The 27,658-nt window shown below is 40.0% G+C and overlaps 1 protein-coding gene and 1 long non-coding RNA gene across 5 annotated transcripts in view; one reads left to right on the top strand and one right to left on the bottom strand.

Moving 5' to 3' along the window:
* The window catches only part of PDE7B (phosphodiesterase 7B), a 169,263-nt gene continuing 141,605 nt past the window's right edge, over positions 1 to 27,658 (bottom strand). For all 3 annotated transcript variants that reach the window (XM_053938000.1, XM_053938001.1, XM_053937999.1), the window contains 10 exons: positions 25,353 to 25,504; positions 24,041 to 24,104; positions 22,288 to 22,383; positions 20,499 to 20,599; positions 18,920 to 19,051; positions 12,601 to 12,692; positions 11,426 to 11,570; positions 9,357 to 9,453; positions 5,363 to 5,443; positions 1 to 4,830 (listed from right to left, as the gene is read on the bottom strand). In XM_053938000.1, the coding sequence (XP_053793975.1) occupies positions 4,613 to 4,830; positions 5,363 to 5,443; positions 9,357 to 9,453; positions 11,426 to 11,570; positions 12,601 to 12,692; positions 18,920 to 19,051; positions 20,499 to 20,599; positions 22,288 to 22,383; positions 24,041 to 24,104; positions 25,353 to 25,504 (1,178 nt within the window). In that variant the 3' untranslated portion in view covers positions 1 to 4,612. The remainder of the gene's footprint in view (positions 4,831 to 5,362; positions 5,444 to 9,356; positions 9,454 to 11,425; positions 11,571 to 12,600; positions 12,693 to 18,919; positions 19,052 to 20,498; positions 20,600 to 22,287; positions 22,384 to 24,040; positions 24,105 to 25,352; positions 25,505 to 27,658) is intronic.
* LOC128785427 (uncharacterized) lies at positions 4,830 to 27,375 on the top strand. Of its 2 annotated transcripts, XR_008429869.1 has the most exons (5): positions 4,830 to 4,920; positions 5,615 to 5,691; positions 11,462 to 11,581; positions 21,287 to 21,515; positions 26,487 to 27,375. It is a non-coding gene; the product is annotated as an uncharacterized LOC128785427 (long non-coding RNA). The 2 variants fall into 2 exon arrangements; XR_008429870.1 differs by lacking the exons at positions 4,830 to 4,920; positions 5,615 to 5,691 and adding an exon at positions 11,039 to 11,326.

Raw genomic sequence — 27,658 nt, 5'->3', positions numbered from 1 at the left:
TTCACATTTTTTTTTTTATTAGCTGTCATTCTTTGACATGATGAATACTTACAGCAGTATGTTAAAAAAGATACAGTTAAGTCTCTTGGCATCACTGCATAGCAGTCACAGCATTTTCACACAATCTAGTGCTTCCTTTCAGAATGATGCATATGGCATATATACGCACATATGGGGGCTGATTCTTGGTCCCAGTGAAGTTGGGGGGACCAGTGTTTGGCCCATAGAGTTGTATAAGATATGTGACTATGTATATATAAAATGCTTTACAATAAACATGACATATACAATCTTGAATTCAAAGATAAGCAGAATATATTTTACATCCAAGTCAAGCTTATAGTCTGCACTTAAAAGTTTATGTACCTAAAATATAGGATGGATTATAGAAACAAAGAGCAACAGTTTGCACCAATCAAAGTAATTTGAATGCATATTCATGGCATGAAGCTTGCCTTGTGTTTTTGGGTGGCTTTTTTGGATTTGCAGGGTTTTCATTCCAATTTAATTATTGATTTTCGTCCGTGGGGCTCATGGTAGCATCAGGAAGGGAATGGGCATACTTTATGGACAACTCAGATGAGTGACTTAAAATATAAAGCAATAATTTCTGGCTGGTACCCGAAAATAAAAAGGTGACTACTTGAGTTTTTCCTTTCTGAGAATTCATTTGGAAGGGCTAAGTGTGCCTTCTCTGATGGAAACTTTTAACAGAAATTTAAACCCTGGATTGCAAAGCTGGTGAGGTCACTATGCAGTGTAACAACAGTCTTATCTCATTTACAGCTTTCTCATTAATCATTGGGGAGGTTTTGGTTTTTTTTCATGAAAACCAAGTTTATACAAAGCTAATTGACCTGTGTTGTAGACTAGGTTAGACACGACTGCAGATCATGTGTTTGGTTTTTCTTCTTTTTCCTCCATAGACTCTACTTAATCTCAGCTACTCCTGTCTTTGTTCCTTGTATTTCAAAGGTACATGTTGTCAATAGTCCTTTTATTCCTCATTTGACTGGTGGCTGAACCACTGACACTTAAAACACAAAGGTAGGTAAAATCTTTACTTAATTATTTTAACCAGCCTAAGATTTTCACTTATTATCACTTACTATTGTTAGTTATACAGAATTTTGCCTCTTAAATGGTATTAAATCTTCATTTAGAGGAGCTAGATTTTAATCTCATTTGTGGGGCATAAAAACATTTTAACATCCTGCTTTCAACAGCTTTTTTCCTCTTTCTATATATGAAAACCTTGACTCAGTTTGAAAACTTCAAAATCTTTCAGCTGCACTGGCCCAGTGGGAAGGAAAAATAATTTACAAGGGCCTTCTGTAAAGTGGCTGATAGGGCTGACACCACCAAAATCTGTGTTATCTGCATAGCTTTTCTATTCTGTGCATCAGCAGCCTGTTGGCACACTGGGGACAAACCCAGTGCAGAAATGCCCTCCAAATCAGAGAATACCACACATATCACAACTGCATGTGCTAAGCACTGGCTGTGCTGTTGGGTTGGCTGGTACCAGCTAGGGTTTCTACGGGAAATCAGATGGTTGCATTTTGCATTACAGACCCCAGGGAATCTGGCTGTCAGGCATCTGCTGCCAGAGCCTACCCTTTCTGAGCACTTCTGTCTGGAGCACCTGAGGCAAACTGGCCCAGGCCCAAACCTGTGTAATGGCTTTGGCTCACAAGTACAGAAGTGTTGCTGGGGCCACCCTGAACCTCTTTCAAGCACTATTTCATTAGATAAGGTGATTGAAATCTAACTGGTATGTTCAGTGCACCAAAATCCCCCACAGCCTAGTAATTTTCAGAAGAGCTTTTTAAAGTTGGAAAGTTTTAACATGGTAAGAGCAAACTTGTAATGGAACCTGTAGGTTCCACTTGTAGAAAAGGGCTTGGGTTTAATGTGGCTGTAACAAAATTTGATTTGTACCTAAGCTTTCCTGTTGGACCTATTTTCTGGAAGCTCTACAGAAACAGCTCAGCAATGTTTCTGTCAAGAGCTTTTTATGTTGCTAGATGCTGGGTTTAACTAAATTTCAGAACATTTAAAAAAAATTCTTTGAGCTAGATGGCAAAGGGCTTCAATTTCTTAGTAAAAAGATAAAATATGGAAAATTACATTCTTTTGTATGGACTTAAGTGCTTCTAAGCAGCACATTACATTGCTCACATAATGTCCTAATAATTGTCCTACATCTGTCAGAAGGAAAGGTACATCTAAAAAGCTGCAAAGTGGTGGTGCTTCCACCCGCACCACCTTCATGTGCTTAAGAAGACATTTACGTCCTGTAGTTAGAAACAATTCTACTACAACTCTCCTGAGTGCCCTTTGCTTGCTGTGGTCCTTCTACTATATGAATCTCATTTAAATTAGGAGGAGGTCTGGTTGTACCTTCCATAGCAGTGGAGAGGCAGAAGAACATTGCTGAAGTGCTTTGTGTGCTCACTGCCCCTTTTTACTTCACCGGGTTTCAGCCTCTTTTCTCTGAAGATACATACAAAGAAGGAGTAAATCATCCTTCACAAAACTCATGCTTTTTATTTTCCTCTACACACATTAGTCACCTTATGAGCATGAACTTTCATCAAGTCAATAATCCCTGTAATTGAGAAAAATGTTTTATATTTTCCCTTGCACTTCTGTGAGTAAACATCTTTCTCATATTTCTCAAAAACCAACTTAAAAAGCTCTTTCTTTGTTGGCCTCTTCAATGTCTTCACATCTCAATGTAGTCACATTGAGCCACATCCAAATGTGACTACCTGGCCATACCTGCTCATTCTTTTGGAAAGCAGCTGTACAGATTTGATGTATAGGGGGTTCATAACAACACCGTACTTCACCTGAATGCAGTTATTCTTTCTGGGGGCAGAAGAGCAGGGGAAAATCCCTTTGGTGCAACGCAGTAGTGTCTGAGAATACAATCTCACTGAAATGGTGGAAGCTTAAGTAAAGTTTAATAAAGACTTTCTGAACTGAGGTTGTTTACGGCATAGTTAAGGCCAAGTATCTTTCACAAACATGAGATCATAGAAAATTCTTCAGCCACTATGATAGCTAAGAGGATTTTTAGTAGTCTGACTACAATACATTTTCTTCCTTCATTGAGTGAGACTAATCTAAAAGTCAGTTGAAGTATTCTTTTAATTAAAAGAAAAATACAAATGCATTTTGATGCTGACTATCTAAGGAGGGAATATGGGGAAAAAATCAGCTACACTGCAACATCTCTCAAGAAAACAACTGAACTCCAGAACTAATGCTGTGCTTTGTAGATGACTAAGCTATTTAGTAAAAATTCACACATTTGAATAAATGGTAATCATGCTGAACTGTCAAATCATGTGGTGTTGCTGTGGGGCCTGGGGGGTTTTTTGAACTTTAAACTTGAGGCTCGGTGAAACATTTGCCTAGACCAAATGTGCAAGGTGCCATGGATTAACAACATGGACCCATATGGAATGTGTTTGAAGTTTTCAAGAAGTTATCCTGCCAGACTTCATTCCTTAATGACCTTTGATATATCTCAGATAGTGGAAAGGCAGTTCAGAATCGTATCTTGTAATTATATGATTTTGGCAGCTATCAGAAGATGAAGGATGCTAGAAGTTAAGGCTTTTATCCACAAACAATGGTGTATATTAATAAACTCTATACCATATTTACAAATGCTTTCTCTTGTATTAAAACTAACAGTATTCTGTTCACAGTGCCAATGTTTTTACAGGTAGCAATCATCCCACAGTACTCCAGTATTTTGGCATGGGAATCAGTAGCGCTTTCTATTTACAGAAAATGTACACATATGAATATAAACAGGTAACTTGAAACAGTACTCAAAAGTTAGATCTGTTTGTGTTTCAAAGGTTTAGGCTGTACTACATCTTCCCTTTCGGCTGCGAGGGAATACTGTTCCTTGCAATGAGAAGATGCCTGTCTTTTATCCAAAGTGGCATAAAAATGATTACCAAAACAAGCCTTGTTACACTGGAGGTGTGTATACCGAGAGTAACTTCAGTCCAAGGTTTATAGATCTTTTGTTTAGTGCACAGAATACAAAAGTTAAAAAGGTTTTTAACTACTAAAACAACCCGACTCTCTGCCCTCTGCGAGCACCGTCCCGCTCGGTCCATGTCCTCTGGATGCTGGAGATGCTGGTGGTTTAACGTGCAGCCCAGCTGCCAGCCTAGAAAGGGTGTGGCGCTCTGGGCATATGTCCTAGTATGACCTGTGGTAAATGAAAAGATCACCAAGAGTGCCTCTCTGTGCCCCCTGTTCTTTCAGCAATCCTCCCTGCTTCATGGCAGCTGGAACTGGCCTGGCTTCCTGGCTGCTGACTAGGACTCCGCATTGGGGCAGCTTGGGATCAGGAGTGACTAAATAGCATCAGGCATGCGCAGAATGAAGAGAGGGGAGAGGAACGTGAAGATCAAAAAGAAACCCAGCAGAACCATGGGCGTGTTCATGAGGACCCTTAGAGCTTTGCCATTTCTTGTCTTTGCATGATGTTGACAACCAGGCTCCTGCTCCCTGGGACTTTTTTTGCTGCTGTGACCAAGACGGAGATAGCAGTGCTAAAAGGAAAAGTGCAAAGCTGCCACTAAGGAGTCTCTTCTTCATTTAAAGTCTGTTCCTGGCTGCCAGTCACTTGGCCTGAGTGGTCATTGCTCCTACTACTGCTGTGTTGCTTATGTAGCAAACTTCTCCACTTGGCCTTGTTCCTCCTGAGATGGTTTAGCATGTTTTCAGATAGGGGAGTGTTGCCTGTAAACTGGGCCCACCTCTCAAAGAGTGGCTCAACGATGTACGTCATGAATCCTGGAGAAACACACAAGGGACAGCTGGTGAGCAACAAGTTAATTCCACAAGAGCACTGCCCCACTGACTGCCTCAAAAGCACAGAGCAAGGTAAGTGGCAAAAGCCCTGATGAGAAATAACAACAAACTCTCTAACAGACATCAATTCCTTTTGAAATGCAGAGCTTTTGACCAGCATAGATGACAAGATATGGCTTTATCTTTGTGTGTCACAGTAAACTCTGTGACTGTCAACAACTCTTTGAGGAGATTTCAGACAAGAAAGTAACCAGTGTTCAACACTGGCTGCAAATTTTTCCCATGGGTATTTTCCCCCTATGCAAAGACTCCTTTGTCTTTCTGTTGAACATTTGGCTTAGACAGATTTCTTTTCAAACATTTTAATTTAGAACATATTTTTTAACTTATATGGTATCTGCAGCTCTTATTATTAAAACAACTGGATTGGAGTGGGGCATGTGGTGAATAAAAGTTTCTCTTACACCTTCTGCCATAGTGAGATAAACATGAAGAGAATGAAACTAATACTTACCAATCTGGATGCTTGGTACTGTATCCTTTTGCTGATTACAAAGGGGGCTTATTTCCAGTTCAAATTTTTGTTCCAGATCACCTGCAAAAAAAAAAAAGGAAAAAAAATATTTTTCTGCCACTTTTACCTCTTCTCCATACCTGTGCCACACTCTTACAGTGTCTGCAACTGTGGGAGGAACTGGAATCTTCTACCAATGATGACCACGGTAAATGTCTAAATACCTTCGTTTTCTGGACTTCTTCTTTTTAGGTATCAGATAAACCAATTATCCATACAAAGAAAAATCTAAGAAAAGATGACTTTTAGATGAACATTAATCTGAGCACGTAAGTGTTCTGAGGACCTTAATTTTTAAAATAGACTCTCTTATGTGAAAGGTTTTTAAGACATTCTAGTTTGTTTACTCATTGTTCAGATCACTTCCTACCAGAAAACTGCAGCATATCAATTTTAGATTTACAGTAGTACTGTAGTGGAAATTGCTAGTGTGCTCTTCTGGAAGTGGCTCATAAAGGGAAGAGTGTTGGAGCCTGGCAGCCCACAGCTGTGGCTGGACTAACAAACTAGTAAGGACCAAAGCATGGACTCCAGCAATGTTTCAAGTGTCAAGAGCTATGGAGCTCAAGTTATAAATGTGGAAAAAGGATGAAATTAAAAAGTCTGTCTTTATTACTGTGCAGTAGCTGGGTATCAAGCTATGCCTTTGCTGCTGCACTGAGCATATGTATTTCCCGGGTCATCCAGGAAGTCCCCAGAGAGGCATCTGCACAGGACTGACTCGAGACAGCAAAGTAGTTGGCTGAACTCCTAGCCACCTTCATAGCAGAGTATTTGACTAACTGGACCAGGAGGTCTCTAGTTCCAAATCCAAGACTGCCCTGAAGATTCCTGCAGGCAGCTCCTGCAGTGACCAGCCCTGGGGACTGTTTCAAATTGTTGGAAGAAAAACCTGGCTGGGGGATCTGTTCACTCCAGATGCCACCTCAGATTGCTCCTGATGCAGAATTGACCAGATTTGGCACTGAGAAGATGCTTATGAACAGTCAGCAGAAATTATTCCTGCAGAAATAGTCACACAGGACAGGTTTCTGTACATAGTAATGGTAGGAGATGTTTTTTTTATGGAGCTGAAGGTAATCAATAGCAACAACCATGCTGGATTTAAGAATTCAGCAGAAAAAACATCTCAGAGTGTGTAATTTGCTCACTGCCATGCAAGACAGCAGTTACTTTTTCTGCTGGAGAGACTGCGTTCCCCATGCCTGCAATTACTTCATGCAAAGATTGCTCTGAGTTAAGTTTTGGGTGTAGGGGTTTTCTTAAAACACTCTCTGTCTGTGAGTGCAACACATTCATCCTTTGTGATTGTTAGCCTTCCCTGCCAGTGTACAATCCTGGTTACTGCAAGAGGTACAGGACCTTTCCTGTTTACAGTATGGAAGGGAAGAGTGAGTTAACTGTGTGCAAGCTAAGATGTGCCACTTCCCCTCACACAATAATATTTTGTCCATCTCATTTAGTAATAAGGATGTAGTGAGGGCTGGTTAGGAAGAACTTTCCTGTAAGAAGACACGCTAGTTTAGACAAAACACTGTATTCAACCCATAAAGAAACATTTTGCTTTAAATCCACAGTTTTTGTTTAAAAGCTCTTTTCTCCCCATGAACAGTTTTTGCTATTGTGCTACTCAGGTTCTATAGCCCCATATAAAACACTGTGCATTTCTAAGCCTTGCTTTCTTCCCTTTGCAGCATGGAATCACTTCTTAAATGTGAACAGAGTATTTTCAGTTCTAATTGGGTACTTAGAAAGTATCAGGATAACATTTTTAGCTTCATGAACAACCAAAAGGAACAATTTAGCAAAACTGAGACACAATAACAGCTTCTTATGTTTCCAAATGTGCAATTTGTCGTCTTCTCATCTACCCCTCCAAAACTGACTAAAATAAAAGAAAGTTTCTAACTCCAGTAATATCCCCTCTGTAGGTGTTCTGGGTAGAAAATGGTTGACCTGTCTGGCTCAAAGTATATCTACATCTTCTTGTCTTTTAGAAGTCAATTAAGTAATTGACAAAGATTTGATAAGATTTGCTTTTGCATGGTAAGTACTTCAAATGACGGTCAATTTTTTTTTTTTTGTTTCAAGTTACTGTAAAAGGAACTGCATGAATTAGTTCCTGAGAACTTTTATGCTAGGGAATATCTTCCAAGCAATTTTAAAACCCTATCAGAGAAACTGATAATGAATGCTGCTTCAACATCGGCCATTTTCTCGAAAGCTTTTTCTTACTACTTCCAGTTTCATGTATACAAATCAAGTTTTATTACTTACCCTGTGTTCCTAGCTGTGCTGACTTTTAAAAGATCTGAAAATATATTAGAGTATTTTTCTAGGAAAGGGTTTTGTTAGGAGCTGCTGTAGGTGTCAAATGCTCCCTGAAATGTACCTAGATTGTATTTTTTATTTACTAAGATTTAGTGTAGATGCACCAGAACACTGGAAGATCAGGATCTGAGTCTCTATTAAAATGGCCTTAGAAATGTTCTATTAAAAAACTGTTAAAACTTTGTTCCAGAAAGAAGATTAAACAAAGCACTAATTGTGGTATTATCTGTCTCATCTATAGTTAAAAATAAAAACATGAGACCTTATGGATTCCAAATGTTAAACTTCGTGCCGAAAAGTACCTTCAAGCCCCATCATTGTGTGTAAGGGGGCAGAGAGGTCTACAAAAACGCTTTAAAGTGATAATGGTATCTAAATGCATGCTATTTAATACTGGGGGTATTGTACCACTGAACAGGATTATACAGCCACTAGTGATAATCAGACCACAGCTTTTGTATAATTGTCCCACACAAAATGCTCCTTTCCTCCCTGTGATGCTTCTAACTGGTCTCATGTACTCTGGTATCTCATTTCAGAGGTATGTTTTAGATGGTAGATGAACAAATCTTGAGGGCAGTGGAAAAAGCTTACGTTTGTAAGAGTTGAGCTGTCTTTCTCAGCATGGTCCCCCAATACACTAAAGGGGAGGTATTGCACCTCCTGAGCTGCCTGCTGATTATGCCTTATACACACCTGACTAACTAAACCTGCATTGGGCAAGTTGCTTATGTTGCTTCAAAGGCATCAAAGACATTTCACCAGCTTAAACTGACATGGGCTGAAAATTAACTCACTGACTGGTTTGCCCTTGTTACAGACTAACTGTACCAGGTACCAGCTCAGATGTGGCTTTATTTTGTAGTGCAGAATGTTAAATGAACTAAGAACTTCATTGTGTGCTCTTCCACTTGCCTTCAACTCGCAGGATGCTCTGAAGAAAGAATTTAGCAGCGATTAAACTCTGCTGCACCCTGTATTGTAGCACAGCATGACCTTGCCTATGCAGATAGAGCCAAATGGTGTAATTACTGTGTTTCAAAAAAAAACCCCTGCGTGACTGTGCTCTCTGCAGAGGTCTGAAAACATTTGCAGTAGGTTCTAGCTGAGGTTTGGCTTGCCTGCTTTGGCCCTTTCAACAGCATGCTGGGAAGCGTGTTTGAACCCTTTTTCTGCATTTGCAGGCAGAAGAATGTGTCATATTTGGGAAACAGTGAGAGTAAGGCTTCCATCAGAGTTGTAGTGGGAGCATGAAAAGCAAGAAAAAACACAGTGCTAGGATTTTGGGGCAGTGTGGCGCCTGCACCATTCCAGCTCAGAAACGCTCATGGTGACTGGAGGGTCTCAGAGAAGAACCCAGCCATGAGCTTTTCAGCTGAACTCAATTGCTGAGGCACAGCAAAACCCCCCCTCCTTTCTGATGCTGGTACAGGAGCAGAAAAACACTTGTTGCTCTTCTACCCCTTCCCACTTTTCCAGTGAGGCAGCGCATCTCTGAAGAGTTCATTCTCAAGGGACATTTCAGTGCTACCTCTGGCTTGTCACACAGAAACCATGGAAAGCTGAGGTTGAAAGGGGGCTGCTGTGAGTTGAAGGGGCTGACCTTGCCGGTAAAACTCTTCGCAGACCCGGTCACTCCACTGCTTGCTCAGATCCCAGACCCGGCAAGGGTTGCAAATGTCAGCACACTTGAGTGCAATCTGAAAGCAAGAAGAAAAGTAGTAGTGAGAAAGGAAGGTACTGTTTATCAGTGCTTCAGCAGTAAATCTGCAGTCAGGGAACTCCCAGGCCCCACCAGCGATGCCGGGAAGGGTTAAGATTACCTTTCAGAGACTCAGCCTCACCCAAATGCACCCTTTGAGGAAAGAGCATTTATTTAAGCTGCAAACAAAACTTTCATTCAGCCCTCCACTTTACGGTAGTGAGAACAAGAGCAGGACCGAATTCCAAGGCTGCAAAGTGTTTTGGATATTCCTTGGAAGAAATAAGCCAACAAAAGCCTCAGGCTGGCTCCTGCTGACTGCTTGGCTCAGCATCCATGGCTGATGACAAGGAAGGGAAGAGCCAAGCTGGTGTATTTGGGCATGATTTCTCTGCGGTCTCAGTGAGTGACCTTGCATTTCACTTCAATTACACTTCATCTTAATGTCTGCATATTTTTGTTTACAAAGCTAAGCACAGGGCTCTCCACACTGTCCCTGGCCTGGTTTCACTTAGTTAACTAGTACTTTTAAGTGCTTTGTAGGAGAATGAGTACAGGGGAAAAAGGTTTTTAAAACTGAGTAATTACTTCAGAAAAGTAAACCATGTAATAGTCTGCCTGTCTTACTGCCTTGGAACAAAATATCACGTGCCTTGTTTCTTCACAGACTGAACATAGTCATTCTGTCTGACAGAAGTCAGAAGTCATTCTGGCACCCAGCAAGAAAACATAAGTATTTCCTCTAGGAGTTCAGACCTGTGAACCAGCAGAGGGAAATCTCCAAGTCATTTTTCTCTTTGGATTAAGCTGATTGGCCTTAATGTTATTGTCTACTGCAAGGACTTTCAAACATTCTTTAGCTTACTCTAATCAATCAAGAGTTCTTGATCTTTTTCTTTTCTTCTTCCATAACTAATCCACCAGATAAGTAAATCTTACCGTCTGTTCCCTTGTTCCTAAGTTCCTAGTGCATAAGAAACCATTTTTTTTCCATAGCAGAGCTGTAACTCCTCTGCTTTTGGTATTTGCACAGCTTTCTTGCCTTATCTGTCCAGAAATATGGTCAACCTATCATTCTGCCCTGCACAGTCTGTGCAGGAATCTGACAGAAGACTGTTTGAGCCAGAACTGGTGAGAAGCTACTACATTTCCCATGCTGCTGGAGGGGGAAGAATGAACAGATCAGCACTTCTTTGCAGCTGTCACCTTTTCCATTACTTTAATGGAAGGAAAATATGTAGATGTTCGTTTTATAAATGAAAACAATTACTTCAACTTCTTTATGTACTTAGGAATGAAATTAATGTAATTTCTCCAAAGAAGCAAGTATATGTAGCTATGTTAATCACAATAATGCTTTAATAGATAGAGGTTTATTCTGAAGAGTCTGCTAATGACTGCTGTTTAGCTGGAAGAACCAGTATGAATCTATTTGATTTTTGAATAAAGCATGGGTTTTTCATTAGCTGGCAAATGCACTAGAGAAGCATCTGCTGCCATAGCAACAGCTGTCTTTCCAGAGGCAGTTTCTGAGCATCCATCACAGGAGCAGGACTTGATGTCAGAGTGTCCTGGAAAGAACACCAACAAGGGGCCTCTCCTGCACAGCGCTAGAAAATAACACCAGTGGAGTGACATTTGCCCGAAGAGAGAGAGACACTACAACTGAAGCATTACCTGGAAAGAGAAGCAGTGTTCTGGAAATGAAATAATCTAGCTTATTTCCTCCATTCCTTAGCATTTGACACCCTCCTGTATCTATTGCATTCACAGCTTTTTAACTCAAGGAAATTACATAAGGAAATACTGGAGGTACCTTATGCTTGCCTGATATGCCAGAAGATGGCAGAAGGGAAGTGTTTTGGTAATAGGTAAGGAGAGGCTGATGTCCAGACATGCTATAACATACTACTCTTAACATATGTGACCTGAAAAATTAATAAAAACTATATTAAAAAAATTGAAGTTACCTGAAGCATAAAATGTCTGTCTTGTGCATCCTCCAGCCTCAAATCCTGATTGTCAAGATGAGATTTCAGACGGATCAAAAATTCATTCTGCCTGTTGATGTCTGTTGCCAAGATCAGGGAGCCCAACTGCTGCTCAATGTCCTGTCTGCAATGAAGGTAAATAAGCCCTTTTAATCGTGGAATCATTCAACATTAAGAGCTCAAAATAACCTACTTTGGATCACTGGAGCTGGCATAAAGCTCCCTCTTTCTTTATGGAATCAGTCTGATCTGTTTGGTCAGTCTCTGATAGGTTTTGCAGGGTACAACTGTTCTACCTGTCCAAATGGGTTCAAGAAGAATAGATAATGTAGAAGAAAAATGCTTGTTGGCACAGGTTGTTCTGAGAGCTTCTGAAAAGTGCTAGGAAAGTACAAAAAGACCCACCCTGAAACAACAGCATGTTGCATCAAGAAAAATGCTCACGTCTTACTTCAGCTGCTCAGAGCTGAGCAGTGAATACTGCAACTTTGAAGTTGCAGTCAAAGCTGTGAAGGTCTAGACTGAAGTCCATTAAAGTTGCTGGTCTGATGCAAAGAATTTCTGGAGGGATACAGAGCTTATTGCTTCCAGGTAACTTGTTTATTTTCTTGGTAGGGTCACCTGTGATTTAAAATGTATTACTGCAGTCTGTTCACTGTCTCAATCTCCCATGCTTGGTGGGACTAACACAAGTAAAAAGCTAGCGCAACTTGGCCAAGGTGCTCATGTGGCTGCTCTTTTTTTGCTTTATCCATAAAGCCTGAACCACATTCCCTCAGTGATACGTGAAAGTCCAGAGCAGTCTTGATGCTCCTTGACCAACTCCTTCAATGTCCTGTTTTTAATCATTAAATCTTTCCATATTTGGTTGGTGGTATGAAAGATGAAAAATGCCAACAATCCATCTGACCAAGTCCACTCTTGCTGGGACTCCTCATGTTCCTGGTGCTGAGAATGGCCATTCCTGTGCTGCAGAAGTGGATAGGTCCTAAAAAATACTTCCATTGTGTAACTTTGTCTCTTGATTTCACAGTGGCACCAAGAAGGGGCAGGAACTTCAGCCTATTTTGAAGTCTGGGCCTCTTTTCCAGTGTGCTTTTAAGAAGGGAGAAGGAGGCCATGGCCTAATTTCAGTGATTCTGGTGGACACTTACGTGACCTCCTTGGGCAGGTGGGCGAGCAGCCGTGACTCTCGAAGCATGCCTATGGTAGAGCGCCAGTGGTGGTTCTCCAGCACTGACATGTTCTGGGGAGGAATAACACCAGTAAACACAAGGATTAGGATGGTATCCATGGTACAGCTACACATAGGGATTTGCCATATCACATGATACCCAGAGCTGGCTGGACATGCTGTAACATGAATCTAAAACGTGTGCTTTTCAGCCACAGTTGGATTAGAATAATTGGTCTAGATTTCTACAGTTAAGGACCTTGTGCTTTTGGGTTTCTTAGCTAAGGTCAGCCCTAGAGGCCTGTTGCTCTGCAGTTTTTGAATCCTGTTGTGAACAGAGGAGCTAATCTCATCTGAGTGAGAGGTAGTTTGCATTCTAGCAGATTTATTAACAAATAAATTAAAGCAGGAGTGCAAAAGCATATTTTTACCTCCTACTAATTCTAGGCTGACTTTTCAGCATCTACAGTTTGAATGCAGCACGGACAAGAAAATGAAAACTAAACTGCCAAATTTCCCTTTGAGTCAGGGAACTGGAAGCTGCCTGCAGCTGTTCAGTCAAAACAAGAGGAATAGCAATACTGCTGAGCATTTGCAGGCTTCAGCAACTTAGTCTGCAACAAATTTTGACTCCTCTTTGTTTCCTTGTTTTCAACTAAGTGGAACCAAAGTTAGGTCAGAAAAAAACTGCTAGGGAGCTGAAACTGAGCTTTCTAGGTTAACAGTAAATTACAACAAATTTGGTATCTTATGTCTGATGACTTGAAATTATTATCCTAACACAGTGCATTTTCCCATCATCACTTGTTTAGTTCACAGAGTACTTTCTACCCCAAAATGCCTCAAAAATGTCACTTGTTCAGAAACCTCTTTCATCTGTTCCCTGTTTTGCAGTAGCTGAGCACTGGATAAGAAAAACAAAACAAAACACAAACAAACCTTTTGAGCAGGCAGCAGAACAAGAACTCCACCCTGTCACTGCCAGCTAGGAAAGTGGAGTCAGAATCCCTCTCTCCAGCCACTGTTGACCTCTAGCTCTCTCACACACAGTCCCTCCCATAGCTCTGAGGTTTTGCTGCCATAGTAGTGCCTTTCCTGTGGGACATGATGTGCAGCTTCCACTTTTCCAAGAGGGACTGAGCAGTATTTTCTGCCTAAGTCTTCCCCATCTTCCTTTGTAGTCTTGTCATATCTAATGACTATTAAAAAACTAAACATTGCATAACCAAGATCCAATGTGCATTTTGATCATCTTGCCTAGTGCAAATGTGAGAGTAAAAATTGGATTGACTTCCTATCACAGTACTTTACACAGTGCTTTTTGCTGCTTCTGAATTCACAGAAACAATGTTGCTTTGGTATTTTTCTGGGTTTGTCTGTTTGTTTCCCTTACAGAAATCACAGATTCTGGAGGAAAAAAAAAACCAAAGTAAAACCAAATCCAAAACTTTCAAACCATGTAAAAACCAATTCTTTTTCTTAGGAAGAGCTGATGGACTCAGATCACAACATCAATTATGCAATACAGAAATTACTTTTGACAGGAATTCTGTTCATTTGCCAACTTAAATATCCCTTTTCTCCTTTTGCCTAAATACATCAGGATGGACTTTTGCAACCCTACACTTTGACCAAGAAAAATAAGATAATGTAATATGACATAATAACAAAATTTTGGTTTTTTTTGTTTTGTTTTTTTTTTTTGTTTTTTTTTTTTTCACCTACCAAGTCATAGAGCTGAATACTGGTCCCAAGAGTCACCCCAAGGCCACAGGCTGCCATCTTCCTACTAAATTGGACAAACTCTATCTGGCTTTTGGGAAGGCTTACTTTTTAAGACAGTGCCTGTATGCACAGTTTCCTGTGACCCTAGCCTGACTGCATCCTTGAAACCTTGCAAGCAGGGAGATCTCCCTTGGAGCATCCCTTCCACCGTGGCAGCCTTACTTGCTGTGAGGAGCTGCTTCAGCAGCACCTGCCTCAAAGAGGGAATTACACTCCATGGATACAGCTGCTCCTTGGCCATACTGAAGGCCAGCCAGAATAGGGCTGAGGCATCTGAGACCTGATGCAGACATCTAAGATTAATCCAATTAGTAGTTACTCATAGGAAAAAAGCACATTGAGATAGTCATCTCAGAGTATTTCCACTCCTCTAAGTTTCTGCTCTTTGCCTGCTGCTATAAGGGGAACCTCAAATTGATATCGCTGCACTGTTTAGTTTCCCACACTGAAACTACAGGGAGGAGGGAAAAGGAAAGGTCATGTTAGCAAGCAACAACTAAGCATGAAGTCATATGACTCTCCTCTTAAATGTAAGGAGCCAGAATCCCTGAAGCGGCTGCCAGTAATTAGTAGAGTCAGCTATTCCCCCTAGGAACACACTACTGCTTTATTAAGACTAATTGCCATGAGCTATCTGATCACCCAGGCTGGTGGGAGACAACCCATGCAGGGAAAGTCTCTGTGCTGGCTTGCAGACTGGGGCTCTCAGCTCTGCTTCACGTGGTGTTCTGGTTTTTAAAAAAAACTGAGTAGTGCAGCTTTGCTTTAAAGGCTGCACTGTAGGAAGCTTCTGTCACATTTACAGCCCAATCCCAGTAGATTGCTATAACAAAGACTTCAAGACTATGACAGTTTGTTTTGCTTAAGCTACCACAATATTTCCAATCCGTTACTTAGTCTGAGCTATTCAAACCACTGCATTCAACATACACATCAGAAAAAGAACAGTAACTTGAAGAGAGGAAGACTTGCTACTAACTATATGCAGAGCAAACTTCAATTTTAATTCAGAGTCAAAGGGGATCAGAATTTCTTTCAATCTCTTCAATCTATTCTTACTCATTGAGCAGTTGGTTTAACTACAGAATGTTAAACAGTCAAAAATTACACTTATAATTAGAAGTGTTGCTTTTAAGGAAGACTGCATAAGAGAACTGTTTTTACTGATGCCCAAAATGTACTTTCCTATTTCCAGCTTACTTACATTAAAGTTGTAAAGTGTCCTTTCATGGTTTTCTGAAATCTGTTTTGTACTACATAGGTTGTATGTGATCTATCCACACTTCTAAACTTTTATCCTTCATTTAAAAGCCAGACAATACAAGTCAGAAGTGAAGTCTGCATCACATTACAAGGAATGCCGTTGTGCTCCTCACAGAAAACTAAGTGACCTCCAGACCACTAGAGTCACCTTCTATGCTTTCAAAGGTCCTTGTAATGCTGGAGATTTCAAAGAATTCTTTTATCTTTGTAGAAAATTATGGTGCGTGCAATCACGTGCAACAGACCTTAGAAAATTACCCTACAGATTACAAAACAGAAGTGTCTTGCATCATAAAATATAGATTTCATTTGAAAATAAATACTGAAAGCTCTGAAGTCCTTGGTGATGTCTTCCTGAAACATGACTCTTCTTACATAGGCACTTCAGAAGCTGTCAAACACTTTACATCTTTGTCAAGAACTGACCTACCTTATTTTACAAAACCTTTTCTTCTAAATGTAAATGTAAAGTTTTAATTTAAATGTCAAGAGACATTTAAAATCATAGAAAGGCCATACATGGATAAGTCCAATGTCTCAATGACAGATGATTGCCAGCTCTGTTAAAACTTACTTTCATTTGATCCTTTTGCGGATTAATCCCAGCAGTTCTGTGGCTCTGTACTTAAAAACCAAAAATCTAAGAACTTTGTTTCGGTTTCAAGCACATGTTAAAGTACATGTTTTAAAGACTATTCACTAAATCTAAATTTTTGACTATAAATGTTTTCAGCAAAACTTTTTTCCAGGAGTTATTTTTATTGGCATCCATATACCGCATACTACTAAGATCTTTGGAAACAACGTGGGATTGTTTTCAGTTAAAATAACTCAAACTTGCCAGTGAATGTCCTTAAGTAGGGTACTTCAGATCTCATTTGCTGTTGAAAGATTGCATTTTCTGCTTTGTCACTGCCTTTTCTAACCAACATTTTTAAGTACATTCAAACCCAAATACCTGAGCAGAAACCACTTCTCCAAGATACTAGTATTTTAGCTGTATGTCTTTCAGATTAGCCTGATTTTTCAACCTAATTCTAAAGTACTGTTTGCCACTATTAATTTGAGACGGAATTGTCTGTACCTTTTCAAAAGACAAGGAGTTTTGTGGAATGGCTCTACTCACTCCTCTTCAAAAAACCCTTACCATTCCCAAAGTACTGCAGCGTAGGCCCCTGGCTTTTTTCCCTCCTCACTCAGCTGGCCTGATGTTTAGAAAAGACTGGACCAGAAACATATGGGTATGTCATAATAAGCTGCATCAGCTTATGACGAGGCCAGTCACATTTTCAATGTCTGAGCATAACTGTGCCTTGGCTGGGTCTCCCACAGTCCAGCCCATTCCCATGTCTGAGGGCAGGACAGTTGCACCATTACACAATCCACTTCTTATGGGAAAACCCAAACGTTGCTTGTGTAGGGTAGAAAAAGAGAGACTCTTTTATCAAGCAGTAAGCACATCACAGCAATCTCTCAATTTGCTAAGTATGTGTATGTAGCTATTAGTGAGTCTTCTTCAGGTAGGTTAATTTTAAATGCAGGATATTCTGTTTCTGACAACCTCCACGAAGGCTGAAATTGACTCTTCCGAAGTGGCTGGAAAGCAGCCCAGTGGGAGTGCTGGCTGACAGCTGACTGAACATGATTCAGTGTGTGCCCAGGTGGCCAAGAAGGCCAGTGGCATCCTGGCCTGTGTCAGGAATAGTGTGGCCAGCAGGACCAGGACAGTGACTGTCCCCCTGTACTCGGCACTGGGTGAGGCCACACCACGAATGCTGTGTCCAGTTCTTGGCCCCTCACTTTAAAAAGGACACTGAGGTGCTAGAGCATGTCCAGAGAATGGCAACAAAACTCATGAAAGGTCCAGAGAACATGTCTTACAAGGAGTGGCTGAGGGAACTGGGGGTGCTTAGCCCAGAGAAAAGGTGGCTTGGGGGGGACCTGATTGCTCCCTACACCTACCTGAAATGAGGCTGTAGAGTCTCTCCTACCATGTCTGCAGTGAGAGGACCAGAGGGAATGGCCTTAAACTAAGACAGGGGAGATTCAGATTAGATAGTAGAAAAGAATTATTACTGTTAGGGTGGTCAGGCACTGAAACAGGTTGCCCAGGGAGGTGGTCGAGTCACTGTTCCTGGAGGTGTTTAAGAGGTGTCTGGATCTGGTGCTGGGTGAACAGCTGGGTTGGATATGATCATATTAAAGATCTCTCACAGCCTTCATGATTCTATGAGTCTGTGATTCTAAAGGCTAGAAATCACAACTCCATTTACTACCTGTGAATTATGGTTAATGCAACCAAAATTAAGATTTGCTCTGGCAGCAAATTGCTCTGGCACATTGTATATATAAGTACATGTAAAGAATAGAGAGATGTGCATATATAATAACAACGTATACATGTGTGTGGAGATTACACTCATAGGACAGTTTTTAGATAAAATACAAAGCTACAACAATTGCCATGGGCCAAAATCTCAAATATATTCAAAAAGGACCACAAAAATCAGAAGCATGGGTTCACTGCTAATTATTGAACAAGACAGTCTGTGTTTTTGTTTCAGGAATCTTCTACTACTTCTTGCCAGAGCTGAAAGGATGTATACTAGGTGAAGGACAACTCTGTACTTATCCCAGACTTATGTTTCTCTCTGAGATCTTTTACTGGCTGCTCTTAGAAACAGGATACTGGTCTAGACAGCCTGTGGTGTGACCTAGTGGCTTTCTTGAAGTTCTTTCTTTGTATCTTGAGGAATGTTACTGTAAATGTCTGCGACTTTTCCTTTGGTTTCATCTCTTTTCCATTTTTTTTTTATGCAGTGCTCATTAAGTGTTTAATTTTACTACAGTCATATGAAGCCAAGGTTTCCTTTAATGTAATACCAATTTAGAGTATGCCTGCTGCTTATTTGCTCACTGAAAGAAGATGAGATCTTCTTGTCATGATTTTAACTGTCCTACCTACAGTTCCTCACCCTAGATGATCTACACCAGAAACAGCCCAGACAAGTGATCTGGCTTAAATGTCCTCAAAAAAAATCTGACATTTCCACCTATTTTCCTGTATCAGCTTTGCTCTAAGAAGTGACACCCAGTGAGGTGCTTGACTGAAATTGCCCAGACTCTAAAGTGCAGGATTACTTGACCTGCATCCTCCCATTGCCAGATTTTGGTATTAAAAGTTCACCACAAATTGCTTAAACTCTCCTTGACTGCATTTTTTATGTTAGCAACTTGATGAGCAGTTTTACCTGGTACAAGCTGGCAAGGTGGTGCTTAGTTTTAATCAGGAAGGGTTGGTTGACCCCTGGGTGATCCACATCATGAGCTGCAGCAGCGAGCAGTCCAAGCATGATGTCCGATGGGGTGAGGAAGTTGGCAAGCTGAATCATCACACACATTAATCACAATAAGAACATGAATAGTAAATACTTTTTTTGGTAAATAAACAAACCAGCTGACATCATGGCATAGATTGGGTGTGTTGGCATTTGTACACAAATGTCAAGTATAAATTTTGTGAACAATGTTTTTAAGGTAAATGTTGAACATACATCTATAAAGATATTATTCTACATAATCATCTTTTATTACAGTTTGTATTTCTTATCTCTTTATTACTCATGGCAATATAAGGATTGTTGTAATAGAAGGACTTCAACATAGTCTCATTTGGTTTTAAAAGCAAACAGGTAGGCTGGCAGGTTGGCATATGTTAGCATCCATTGTAAGAGCTCTGTCTCTCCAAGTATTTAGTAATACCAACAAAAGATTAGGCTTTAATTTTCTAGCACAGTACTGTGTTATAAAATGCAGTTTACCAACTTCTGAAATTTCAGCCTTGGCTGTTAAATATCTATCTCAGTTCAAGTATATGTATTTTATTAGGGAACATAATTTACCTTTCTAACTTCAAACATTCAAGTTGGAAAACCTGTCCAGATTTTTTTCTGCTACAGGGCTCATTTAGAAGCAAAAAAAGGTAGTCTTAGCATTTTCTGTTTGTGAGAGTGAGGCAGTTATTACCAGCCCAATGAGTCTGTACAGAGTACAGGTCTATGAGATGAAAGAAGCATCCTGAGGTCAGAACTGATGAGCAGTATGGTCCAGGTTCGGGATGTTGTCTGTCCTCTGCACTTCCTGGCAAGAAAGGACTTGCAGATCTTGCAGGAGATGAAAATACAGGAAAGGTGGGGCCTGCTCCTGTCCTCACCATTGCTATATTCTTGTGTAACAAACTGCTAGTTCTAGCAGAACATCCTTTCATTTGAGCCAAGCCAGAAAAGATTAGTTATGTTCTTATACTATGTTTCAACACAGCATTATCACAATGCCTTCTAGTAACACACAAGGCAACACCACTCTGATGCTGCAAGAACTTGCAGCAGCAGTCAAATACTCGTGCAGAGGACACCCTGCAACAGACCCATCTGAAGGGACTGTTTTCACCTTTCCTGGTGAAATTGTACCTAATTTTGAAATAGTGATGTGGAGAGCTTATGCTCTGAGATGGCTGAGGCACAGACATGCATTGCCTCCTTCTGAGTTTGGTGGGAGAAGAACTTCAAGCAGTTCACCACAGCTGGGTCACAACGCCGTGGTGGCTGGAGCTCATATGGCAGCACTTAGACAGGATGCCTGCGTGATGAGAAGTGACTCTCACAGCTTGACTGAAACATCCGTAATCTGTAGCTGAGGCTTGTTGCTGACTTCCAGCACGCCATCACTTTCTACTGTCTAGAAGTATCTCTTGGGGGTTTTATTTCAACCCGGGGAAAAAAAATCTGAGAACCATCTGAAAGCAACATCAGTGTGAAAGGTTGTGATTACCTTGGGTTCCCTCAGATAGCAGTGCATAGCTTGTGTGACATCAGCGGCATGGACAGCATTGTGGTATGGGTTCTGGCTATGGTAATCTTCTTGAACCATAACTGCAAATAAAACAGAAAATAAAGATTCCTTCGTCTCTGAATGCCATGGCCACAAATGGGAACTGGACTTAAAATACAATCTGAGGTTTTGCAGTCAGCTGCCTGAGGAGTTTCTTCAAATAGCTGTAGCTTATTTAAATTGCTGCTTTTATCAGGGCACCTTTAGAGAAAAAATGCATGAAAGGATTTGTGAGGCCCAAGGGGATATACTGGGTCTAGTGCTTAAATCACCTCTTTCTTGCCTTAGTGAAGGCTCTCATTGAGGAGTAAAATAAACAAGGAAGAGAAGCAAATTTATCCACAACAGAGTGTAATTATTTAGGCTGCTGTTGTAGGGTAGTAGTGTGCCATTAAGGCAGTATCACCTATTTTACGGCAGTAGGGAGTGAGACCCTGATATCCTGCCATGATTTGTTATTTGAGTAATGAACTACAGGCAAAGGCATTCCTACACCCCCCAGGGGAAGAATCAAAAAAACTCAGCATTGGGGTATTCACAGCAAAATCTCCTGTGACAATTTTAGTCGCATCTGTGTGTTCACTTTAAAATACCAGTCCCTCTTGCTTCAGTTTGCAGCGCTGGAACCGGTCCAGCTGGACCAGGAGCACCAACCTCTTAACTCTCAGCTTTCTCTCAGACAGAAAAATCATTGAGATGTGTGCTTCATATCCCTCTGTTCCTTTCAGCAGCGTGTGCACCATTACGTGGTCGTGGGACACCACCACATGAGCGCTGGAAGCTGCATGTGATCTTGCCTAAAGCACCCTCCTAGACACGATCAAATTAATCAAATGGAAAGCCAACGGACACATCTCCCATGGCGCTCACTGCCAGCACGAGCAGTGCCAAAGGAAGTCCAAGCCTTCTGTTTGTTTCCAGCCGCATCTGGAGGTACAGCGGGTAATCTCTTAAACTGTGAGTTTAGACCGCTAGTTCTAGTTGCCCGACTATCCGTGTCACATCTGCCCACAGGAGTTAGAAACATCAGGGAGATTTTGTCTGTCTCCGCACCAGAGGAACACTTTCCAGAAGCAACAATTAGGCAGTCTTAAAGAAGAGACCCTGCTTTGGAAACTCTGCTTGACAGCATGAAAAACTGGCATTTAGCTGCTTTCAAAAAGTGATGCAAAAAGTAATTGATTTTGGCCAATTTCTTCTTTTGGTTCACTGACAGCATGGGGCTAATATTTCTGTTGGCAGTAACAGCAGCAGGGGCTTTCATCAACACTGTTCAGTGTAGACAGGACAGCTTGATATAATTTGTTAAATTTTCCACATAAGCTTTTAACTGCCCTGGGTCTCAGTGGCCTTTTAGTCACTAAAATAATTACACTGCACCACAATTGTACTGTGCACGCATAGGTTCTGCAGTGTCTGTCTGTCTGTGTGGGCCCAATCTAGCCACATCTCTGCATGGCATATCTTATTTTAAATCACCAGTGTGATTGTGGTGCTGGGATGCTTCAGCCCAATGCAGAGCCTTTTGAAATCCCTCCACTGACTAGGTACTGAAACAAGTACTTGAATACCTGCAAACTATATGCTGATGTATATCATGGACATCTTTTACTGAAGTATTTCCAATGACATCATCATTTTTACACAGATAGACCAAGCCAGTGCCTTCTCTGATGCTCTACTTAAGCTATAAACTTCATTCAAAGATGGCGTTGAGGTGCGCACTTACCAAAAAACCTGTGTAATGTAACCATGTCTAACTGGAAATGGTGAATAAGTCCATGCACGTTGAAGAGGTGACAAAGCAGTGTTACGAGACTGTTTCCTAAAAGCAGAAAGGAACAACTCTTAGATTCCCTTTACATGTAGTTACAAACAAAGCAAGGCTAAAAATCTGGGTAATTTCCTATTAGTCAGCTCCTATCACCTCATCTCCAATGAAGTGAGCTTAGATGATTCTCATGTACTCAGAAGTCACTTATACAAATTACTCCTATATGTAATCAAGACTTGATGGAAAGGTTGTACCAATGGAGTGCCGTTCTTGTGTCTAGATGCCATGAAGTTACATTTGCTGTTTCAACATGACAGTCAAACTGTGGTTTTAACTGGAAGAAGGCAAACTGACATGATTTTAACAAAATCTTTTGACAGGCTTGTCTCAGAGCGACATAATTTTCATAATTCAGGTCTATCATCAGAAACAACAGAACCAAGTGTGGCTTTTCTGCCACTTTGGTTTGCCATATTGTACTAATTAATTAATTACTAAAAAGCAGGAGTTTGGAATGAATTTTTTTTATTTTGCATATGGCTGCATAAACATGTAATTAATCCATGTAACCTAGCTCAGCTACAACTGCATCTTGTAACAATGACACAGACAGGAAAAATGAGTTGCAGCATTTACATTCTCAAGTCCCACTATAATGCTGCAAGGGCCTTATTGTAAATCCAATACTGGGAACACTGGCAAAATTGAGCCTTACTAGTATTACATGAACAGCTATACATAAACACAGTATTTTAAAAAGTTTGCACTGCTTAATTCAGTGTCACTCTTTCCAGTGACACTTTCTAACATAAAAGTTAGAAAAAACCCCAAACCAACCAACCCATACTACACATAAACAAAGTTTGAAGGGAGTCTTTTCTTATTTAATGTAACTCAGGAAGGAAAATAAGTATCTGTATGAAGAACACATGGAAACTTACTTGGTCTTGACTACTGAGCAGGGGCACAGAAAGATAATTTAGAAGAACTATGCTTTTGCTTCCCAGGCAATCTGCACTCCTTTTCACTCTTCACTGCCAGCCACTCAGCTGAATGACCCTCTAAACCAACTTTTTTCTACATTTTCTGCCCCAACCAAACCTAATTAGTCTGGGGTGAGGAATGAGGGATCTCAGTTCTCTGAGCAGTACAGAAAGGGGAAAGGTGTGATCATTACCCTCTCTAGCAGTTACATGATCAAGGGGTATTGTCTGGACATTTGTGGGGAAGGGGGATGGTTTTACAGACATGTATTTAGAGAAAACATTTCACTGATTTTTACTCTCTTAATAAATTTCCTAATTTTTGCTGCTAAACAGAAGCAAGGGTATCTTCACTCAAATGTCTTTAGTATTGATAGAAATTGACTGATTATGGATATCTGGATTTATTGACCAATGTATCTAACAGGTATATTTAAAGTGGCTTGGGAGTTTCACAGGCAAATGAAACAGAAACATCTTTTGAAAAGGTGACAACAACAAATGTAGGGGATTAGATTAGTACAAAAGCACACTTGAAACACTACCCTATAGTTCAGGAAAAGCCTGAAAAAGTTCCAGGATGTGATTTTAATAGAGGTTAAAATGTGGCCAATTTATCTTCAGTAACCTGAACTGGAAACATTTAGCAAACAATTAATGATGGATTTTTTTTTAATAGTCATATACAGGAGATAGTAAAATAAAGACTTAAAGAATTTACTTACCATTTGTCAAGCGATCAAACAAGAAAATGTCAAAATCCCACATTCCCACTTTGGATAGCATATGCTGGAAAAAACAAATGTGGAAAGGCCAGTGACTGGTATGTCACACTGTAAAGCAGATTTATATTATTATTACACATTAATCAGTCACAGGATTGGTTACTACAGCTTTAAAGTTTTTTTCGAGAAACCTATAGTGGTCACATTTGAAATATCAGAAATCAGACTCATGCGGCTGTACTGCAAATGATATCACTTGCACTTTTGACTGAGAAGGTTTTGAACATAACATTAAAATAACTTCTAAATGGAACTCAAAACAATAAATAATATAAACCAAAATATTATGAAAATATTCCCTTTTACTGCACAAATGCTGTATTGTTTCTTCATGTCCCCAGACTGTCAGTGCAAATTCTCTTAGGTTTCTAATACAGTGTTTTAAAATCTTAGGTCTCATGGTGAATATGAGTTACAATGTGCTAAACAAAGAAGAACACAGGAATAACTTTTATAAATTCAGATACAGTGCTACTGTTAAGCCCACTCAGACATGCAGAAGAATCCATCATTACCTACAACTGCAGTGTTTTTACAGCTACAACAGTTGAGTCAGGAGAGTGATTTTGGACTACCTCTATGACCTACAGTGACATATGTGTGAATGAAATACACATTCACTCCCTTCTCTAGTCTACATTCTAACAGTTCTGGATTCTTAATTACTTTCTAACACCTAGCATATAATGTCCTCCAGGAGAGAATAAAAATTGCCTAGGCATATAATCCCAATGTCATCAATTGTGCAAGTTTTGCTAGAAAATACTATTCAAAGTAAGTGTAAGAGCTGCGAAATAATTATATTTTGATCACTGCTAAGTTTGCAGTCAATGTTCCATGTTTCCTAGCCTTTGCCACTATGGAGAGCTATTGTAGGTTGCCTAATAGCTGTTCCATATCAGATGAGACACCTGTCTTTTTTCAAGTGGATGAACTAAATGCTGTGTCAGGGCTGCACTTAAATCAGTAACTTAACCTGAAATCCTTCACTCTTTAATAAATCCATATTATAATTTCAGTTGTTGGAATCTGAAAATGCTGAATAGATTTAGCAACATTTTCTGTTGCTTTGAGACCTAAGCCTTTAAGGCTGTAACCACAAATGAGGAATGGACAATCTGTTGTGAGATAGGCATATAATATGGATAATTTAAGAAAGATCAGCCAGGAATTTGGTTATCTGAAGACTAAAAAAAACTGACACTCTCTGTAGTATTATTAAAAGAAACGGAGATCTGGAGACCTGTCTTACCCTTGCTTGCCCAAGGTAGTCCTCATCCAGTAGGTACAGAGAGGCTTGTGGTACAATTCCACGCAGTAACCGGGATGCATGGAAATATCTCTGGAAACTTAACAGTCTTTTCACTTTTTTCTTGGTGCCGATTTCCCCTGAGAGAGTAGTATCTGTGAAAAGCAATCAGTACAGAAACCATGAAATCCGAGATGATGGATGACATTATCAGTTTAATACAAGAAATATCAAACACTTTAAAATAGCAATACAAAAATCATGAAGTTCACGCTTCTTGCCAAGCCACATGAAAGAGCAGTATTCTAATCACTTCAGCATAATATATTTGTTTATTTTAGAAAGGAAATATGTTCCAGGAAAGAGAAGACTGTTGTAGGTTTTGGAAGATCTGAGTTCAGTACACTGCCTGCCACAGCCTTTAATGTGACCCAGCTCAGTCACTGGGGCAAGGGGGTGATACATCTCCTAACTGTAGGTGTTAGGGGGAGCCTAAATTACTAGGCAGAGTTAGGTACAGGAAAGCTGCTCTTACCCTCTCTGCCTCTGTTCCCTAACTATACACTGGAAAATAACATTACTTTGATACCTCACAGGAGGTGTCATTGGAATGTATTAAAAATTGCACAGCACTGCAAGTACAAGGTGATCTTGGGTATAAAATCAAAAAAGTGACACCAAAAGAGAACTCAAAATACAGTTTGAAAACATAAATGTGTGACCCACTTTTGGAAAAGGAAATAAAAGAGAGAAATAAGTAAAAATAGGTTAATAATCCGATTGCATTTTCTGCTGTCATTTCTACATATTAAAGCAAATTATAAATTAAGAAAATATTTCAGCTGTGCAATGAGGAAAGCAAGTATATTCAGATAGTACAGGCATTTCTGGTTACACAACTGAAAATGTTCTTTTCATTCAGTACCAGGATAATTCTAATTCCCTAGTGCTGTATTATGAGATTTTCATATAGAGTTAAATGTGACACAAAAACCAAGGCAGTTTTTATACAGTGATTAAATTACCTTATTGTTAGTAAGAAAAATATGGAGGCTTTCTAAAACTCATAATGGTTTAGGTAATTTCATCTGAACTTTTAACAGAACCTCACTCAGTTGTGGTGTTTTCATTTTGCAGTCTGGTATAAGTTTTGGAAAAAAGAGACAACAGAAACTGGACGGTTGGTCGAAAGTAACAAGATACAACACAGTTTTATTTGTAAGACAAACCTTGTAAGAAACTGAAGATTGAAGATTAAACAGTCCTTTGAGAGAACAGTAATGGTTTCTTGAGATAAGAAGCTCCACAGCAATTCACTGGATTTCAGGTTTAAGTAAGAGCTCACAAAAAATATCTAGACACTGAAGCTAACTCTCTGTTCTCTTTTTTCCCCAACACTTTTTATGAAAAAACACTAAATGTTTGTTCTACTGTGAAATTAAAATAGCACTTTGTCTGCTGTTTCTATGGGTGGTATTATTCTGAGAGGATTTTCAGAGAAGTCACTAAGGTTTTTTTGGATCATGGATGGTTCAGGATTTGATTTCTCTACAGCAGATGTGCAAGCACCCTCTGTAGCAAGTTTCTTCCTTATTAAGTAATCCAACAGCTACTGAGTGGCACAAAGTCAGTAATAACATCCCAAAAAAGCCATCTTTACGTACTGAGGATCAATATAACTTCCAACATCAGTAAGCCTCATGGTTCTTATGCACAGTCCAAAGACCTCACTGAGTCTTAATAATATAAAAGCACAAAATAACTTCATTGCATCTTGACAAGCCATGTGGTTTCCAGAATGAAAACAGTAACAACACCACTACTGTACTAGCCTGAGGGTCAGGTTTTCATTTATGATGTGCCAGCACCTGCCTTGATTTTCTCACACATTTTAAAAGCTGAAACAATTTCATGGCCTGTTGAAGGAGTGACTAATGTAGGTGTGAACAGTTACCCAGTGGCAGCAACATGTGGAAGAACCAGTAGACTTGCTTTCTTATTTCTTTTCATTTATATAGGGCTGCTACGAAATGGCTGTCATTCAATTTAATTCCTGGATAACAAAACACCCTTAAAATAAATTCACTTTTTAAACCTGTGTTAGCTGTTTCTTGACTTTCCAACTTTCCTATTTCCACCTTAGCCCACAAGCTGTCACTACTTTCAGGTAACAAGTTTAAAGTACAAAAAACTTCACTTTTTTACATTAAAAATTAGAAATCGCTCCCACTAATTTTTATCTAAGTTAATATCTGTTTTTTCAGTTAAAGACATATTACTGAAATCACCACCTACACTCCCTTAAACTC

Source organism: Vidua chalybeata, chromosome 3 (genome assembly GCF_026979565.1).
Source record: "Vidua chalybeata isolate OUT-0048 chromosome 3, bVidCha1 merged haplotype, whole genome shotgun sequence".
NCBI lineage: Eukaryota > Metazoa > Chordata > Aves > Passeriformes > Viduidae > Vidua > Vidua chalybeata.
Note: the sequence above shows the minus strand (reverse complement) of the source record. Positions and strands in the feature narration are given on the sequence as shown.